Genomic DNA, 5,984 nt, shown 5'->3' with positions numbered 1-5,984 from the left:
TGTGTGTGTGTGTGTGTGTGTGTTTGTGTTTGTGAAATAATTTGTCGTCTTTCTTGAAAATGTAATATTTTTTCTTTATTCTTTTGTCTCTTCTGTAATAATTTACTAAGTTTAACCAAGTTTGGGGTCTGTAAAATGTAAGTATTTTTGAAACTAGTGTCTTATGTTCATCAAGGTTGCTTATTTGTTAAAAAATGCAATAAAACAGTCATATTGTAATATATTATTACAATTTAACATTACAGATTTCTATTTTAACAAATTTAAAATGTAATTAATTCCTGTGAATTTTCAGCAGCTGTTACTCCAGTGATGCACAAGTGTCTGTTGTTACATATATTTAAATGTCTCGCCACTTAACTTTTTATAACATGCTACTGCTGATTCACAGTACATTTATTATTGCACACAGCTCTAAAAGATCTAAAATGATGTCAACAAAACAACCAAAAATACACCAGATATTCCTCTGTTTATATAAATCAAACGGTTTGACCCCAAGTTGGATTTTAACCGTCAGCATGCCACCGATGCTCGTGTGCAGCATTACCCCCAACTCCACCCCAAATCTTCCTCCTCTTTATTCACTGTCGTTCCTCCCCATGCTCATTTCAGTCAGTCTGTAGGGGGCTGAGGTGGCACCGGCTCTTTGTTTGCTTGTCTTTGCTGTCCCTTGTGTTGCATCGAGACAAAGGCTATTGTCAGTGCAGCCACAGAAAGACACTCTGGCTCTTGGTTCTCTGTATTTTCTCACACTCTTCATGCCGTGGTACAGACCTGCTCCGTCGTCCACCCCCACAAAGCAGCACATGATACGGATGGAGGAAGAATGCCCACTTACACCGATCCACCCAGACTCACGCACTTCGCTGCAGCTGCTGCTTTGTTGCAATGGCATGTTGCAGTGTTTCAGATTTGGCACATGTGAATGGATTGTGAATAGATGTCTGTGACAGTATGAGCTTGTTATATTGTTTTGGATTTGATGAGCACTGTTTGCAGTGTATATTGTGACAAAAATGGTGTGCACGAAACTGGTTCCCAGCGCCAAAACAACTGGGAAACAGGCTTCTGTTTTGAGAAACTCTCCTTAGTCAACAACAGATTTTTATGATTTATGTTGAAAATCTGAGAGGGGTTTGCCTGTGCACAACCACCTTAATGCTGGAGTGTTGGGGCTGTTTGCCAGGTTGTCGCTATGCAGTTGCTAAAAGGGTACTTTCATGGTGGTTATTTGCTACACCAAAGTTGAATTATTTTGGTTAGTGGTTTGTTTAAATTACTAACTATGAGCACAAGTGCTCCAGAAACGTCAGACTTCAAGAATTACATTGCTCAGTGTTGGCAGTTTGGGGATTTTGTCACCAGATTTAGTGACTTTCTCGTATGATAAAATGCAGGTGATATGATCAAATTTGCATGATCTGGTAAGAGCTCTAGCAGCTGCATTTTGAGGATGCAGGACAGCCAGCAAGTAATGCATTATAATAAACCAGTATTGAGGCCATGAATGCATAAACTAACTTTTGAGCATCAGAAAGGGAAAACATGTTGGTGGTAGATGGAAGAAGGCTGTTTTAGTGACACGAGATATGAGACTTCAAAAGTTGCTGTTGAATTTAACTTGCTGCTCTTTAACTGTGGAGGATGGAATAATACTACTTATGTCTAGATGCAAATTATATTGAACACTGTAAAAGACAGATCCGTAAAATAACAGAAAAAGTGCTGGCAGCTCATTACACAGGACATTATCCATTCATTTTACGGACATTTTACGGACATTTCCGTTAATTATAACAACGAAATGCCTTTAGAGTGTAAGATCTTATGTGTACAGGTTTTTGGCTCATTGAGTAATATCTCTGGTTTATCAGAATTTAATAAAACACTCTAATAATAATAATAATTTTTGTAAAATGCTGTGGCAAAACATGTTATTTGATTCAAAGTAAGTTCTTCAATTTTGTTTATTTGTTTGTTTTAATCATTTATTTACATTCGGTTTTAATGATAAATCTTATATTGTGAAAGTTAAAATTAAAGTTTATTGCATTATTTTAGTCGTGTATTATCATGATGGTGTTTTGTATTTGTGTGTTACTGGACTGTACCGTAACATTCTGGCAAATAATCGTTGCCATTTTTTATTACTTTTAACTTGGATAATTTAGAATTGTCATCTAGTCTAGAAGTGGCCACATGTATAAGAAAAACAGCAGAGGGCCTAATACAGATCCTTGTGGTAATGTGCAATTTCTAAGTGTCAGATATGATGAATCATCAGAAAATGGCATAAACTGATCCTTCATATGCTTTTGTTATGGATCCCAGGTTGTTATGAATGCTGTATGCGTTGTCTGGGAGGAGTGCCGTATGTCTCTCTGGTGGCCACTCTGCTGTGTTTCTCTGGCATTGCTCTGTTCTGCGGCTGTGGACATCAGGCCCTTACAGAGAGCGAAAGACTTATCGAGACGTACTTCACCCGTGACCATCAGGACTACATCACCCTAGCGTACCTGTGCGTGCCAGTAGCATCTCTCTCATCATTTATGTTCAATCCAGATTAATCTATTTCAATTTTCACTTTATTTACCCATAATCACAAGCTTCACAATAAAAAATTATATGAAATGACAAGTTTGAATAAAGATTTTTTAAGGTATCAAAAATGAATTTGTGCTTGAAGAAGTAGCCCATGCTTTTTTTTCGCGTAGAATGATCAGAAATTTTAACATCTTTTTATTGCAAACGTGTCTTTCTCTCTCTCTCTCTCTCTCCTGTAGTATTGAGTATTTTCAGTACATCATTTATGGCCTGGCCTCCTTCTTCTTCCTGTACTGTATAGTCCTGCTGGCTGAAGGTTTTTACACCACCAGTGCAGTCCGGCAGTCATTTGGAGAATTTCGTAGTACAGTTTGTGGTCGCTGTCTCAGCACAATGGTGAGTGATGTGCAGTGCGAGTTTCACTTTGCGTTGGCTACGTTCCAAAATGTTGCACCCTCGTGTTGTTACAAACACGTATGCCTTTTTTCCTTTAAGCAATATGGGAAATTTTAAAGAATTTGCACATTGCACATTTCCTTACGATGAACGTATATAGTTATCAGAGGCTGCCAAGTTTCAAAATGTTGATATTGAAAACACTGAATATTTCCAGCTTTCATATCTCATTTGCACTTCCGTATATTCAAAATTGGTGCATTATATGTAGTTTAGTGTATTTGTGTTAAACCTGGTGAATTGCATTTCTTGAGTATGAATAAATGCATTTTTTTTTCCTTTTGAGTGAACTCTTCATTTAAAATAAAATGCATCAAACTGATATATGTATGCATTTCTTCTACAGTTCATTGTGATCACATATGTCCTGGTTGTGGTCTGGTTGCTGGTGTTCTCCCTCTCTGCGCTTCCTGTCTACTTTTTCTACAACATGGCAAACACCTGTCACACTATCAACATCCTCTCTGAGACGCCCTCCAGCATCAACCAGCTGTGCATTGATGCCAGACAGTACGGTAATAACCCCGCAATACATTTATCATATATTTTCTGTCTCTTGACAGCTCAGAGATTTGATATCACGGCTCTGTAACCGTGATTAAAGTCTTGCTGAGGCTCCGATGTCTTTTGAAGTGTCCTGATGTTCAGATATTTTCTCACACTTGTAGTTCGGCAAGCTTGATTGAGATCAAGCTTGAGATCACTGCATAATTCAACACAAGTGCAGGAGGAATATGGGTCCTTCTCAACCTAGAGAGGCTTTTTAATTAAAGGAAAATCTTTATATTAACTTATTTTCTTAGTATTTTTTTCTGATTTCTTAATTAGTGAATGATAATAGTATGACAGCTGCCTGTGGTTCACATCATGGGCAGTTTAGTGTTATGTCATAAATTCACAACGAAACAAGAAAACATGAATTTCCTCTCCTCTTAAAAGTTTTTTTGTCTTGCATATCATACTGAACTCAGACAAGCTCAATGGCGACTCGATGTCCACCATTTATTCTGGAAATTGTAATGTGTGCAAATGATTGTTGGTATTTTTTTATTTTTTTTTAACCAGTTGTCTGAGCCATAAATGCCACGTGACTCTAACCAAACACAACAACACATGTTGGGTCAATGACATGATGCTTTTATATTTTCTTTTCTTTTCTTTTCTTTTCTTTTCTTTTCTTTTCTTTTCTTTTCTTTTCTTTTCTTTTCTTTTCTTTTCTTTTCTTTTCTTTTCTTTTCTTATATTTTCTTTTCTTTTCTTTTCTTTTCTTTTCTTTTCTTTTCTTTTCTTTTATTATTTTATTTTATTTTATTTTATTATAAAATACATCAAAATGCCATCAGATTGAATTCAATACACCTTTTCTACATTGAGCTTTTTTTTTACATTTCTACATTGAAATGTTTTCGATTTTAAAGTCAAAAATGTCAGTGTGTCCTGACATTGTAATGAAGAAAAACTTTTAAGGAAATTCTTGATAAGAAGTATATTAGTTTAGTAGGCATAATATTTTATTATTTCTTGAAAAAAAAAATATTTCAACAAAACTATTTCACTGCTTATTAATATTTGAATCATACAGACTGTCTCACAAGTCCCTTAAATTATCAGATAATTTGAACTTTTTGTGACAAGGTGAGGTTCATTCTAGTTGTAAATATGATGTCTTGTAAATCCCTGAAAATCTAATTATTTTTATGAATTAATAATAATAATAATTACAAATATTTCTCACCTTAATTATGATTAAGATGTGTACACTTACTTGATTGACGTTTTTAAAGTTGCTAAATTTCTTGAAAATGAATGTTTTTCAAAACCATATGAAGCCAATATAAATTATACAGAGGACATTTTTAAGAACTTCACATATAAACTAAAAGATTTTTCATTTATCACGGACAGCATTATTGTTATTAACCCACATGTGACAGCACACTTGGTTAAACTGGCTAAATGTCTGCATGTGTTTCTGGCCTTAGACTGTTAACGTCTGTTCTCTTAATGTGATGTTATTTATACTGACACAAATTTCAATAAAACATCATTTTGCCTTGATCTTTTTCATGCTCTTACACTGTGTTTTATGTCTCTGTCTCTCTAAGGTTTACTTCCATGGAATGCAGTACCAGGAAAGGCTTGTGGGATGACCCTGTCTAATGTCTGCAAGACAAGAGAGGTAAGACGTGGCCCCGGGCGACATACGATTCAATGTCTTCCTAGAATTCTTTAGAAAACCTTCCTCAAAGCCTTATCAAATCCAAAGCCAAGATCAAGCCTTCAAGCTGCGCAGTGAGTGTTTAGGATGTCACGTTTCTAACTTGTTTTTCAGTTTTTCCTGATCTATGATCTCTACACCGCTGCCTTCGCTGGAGCGGGGATGACAGTCTTGGCTCTGGTGAGTGTCCAAAACAGAACACAATCACAGTGTGTTCTCATGACGCCGTTCCCGTAGGTGTCGAGGAATTCTGCTCCTGCATCTATTAACCTCTTGTTGGGGTTGGCTGTGATTTATTGTTGTCGGTTGTGGTTAGAAATGACTAGGATGATTGTGAGTGTGTTTTTCAGCTTAAAGGAACACTCCACTATTTTAGAAAATAGGCTCATTTTCCGACTCCCCTAGAGTTAAACTGTTGAGTTTTACCGTTTTCAAATCCATTCAGCCGATCTCCGGGTCTGGCGGTAGCACTGTTAGCTGTAGCTTAGCATAGATAATTGAATCTGATTAGACCGTTAGCATCTCGCTCAAAAATGACCAAAGAGTTTCTATATTTGGTACTAAGACCGACGGAAAATGAAAAGTTGTGATTTTCTAGGCCGATATGGCTAGGAACTATACTCTCATTCTGGCGTAATAGTCAAGGAACTTTGCTGCCGTACCATGGGTGCAGCAGGAGCAATGATATTACGCAGTAGGGCTGTCAAATAAAAAATCTAATTTCGAATATTCGTCGAATTTAAAATAAAAATCCACATTCGAA

At 36.3% G+C, this 5,984-nt stretch overlaps 1 protein-coding gene across 1 annotated transcript in view; it reads left to right on the top strand.

Moving 5' to 3' along the window:
- Positions 1-5,984, top strand: part of LOC107663105 (myelin proteolipid protein-like) — a 10,985-nt gene that overhangs the window by 719 nt on the left and 4,282 nt on the right. Inside the window, exons 2-6 of the mRNA XM_016453260.1 lie at positions 2,335-2,521; positions 2,787-2,943; positions 3,350-3,518; positions 5,109-5,182; positions 5,336-5,401. Coding sequence (XP_016308746.1) covers positions 2,335-2,521; positions 2,787-2,943; positions 3,350-3,518; positions 5,109-5,182; positions 5,336-5,401 — 653 coding nt within the window. The remainder of the gene's footprint in view (positions 1-2,334; positions 2,522-2,786; positions 2,944-3,349; positions 3,519-5,108; positions 5,183-5,335; positions 5,402-5,984) is intronic.

Source organism: Sinocyclocheilus anshuiensis, unplaced genomic scaffold, assembly GCF_001515605.1.
Source record: "Sinocyclocheilus anshuiensis isolate Anshui unplaced genomic scaffold, SAMN03320099.WGS_v1.1 scaffold836, whole genome shotgun sequence".
NCBI lineage: Eukaryota > Metazoa > Chordata > Actinopteri > Cypriniformes > Cyprinidae > Sinocyclocheilus > Sinocyclocheilus anshuiensis.
The sequence above is the reverse complement of the archived record's forward strand: the minus strand, read 5'-3'. Positions and strand labels throughout refer to the sequence as shown.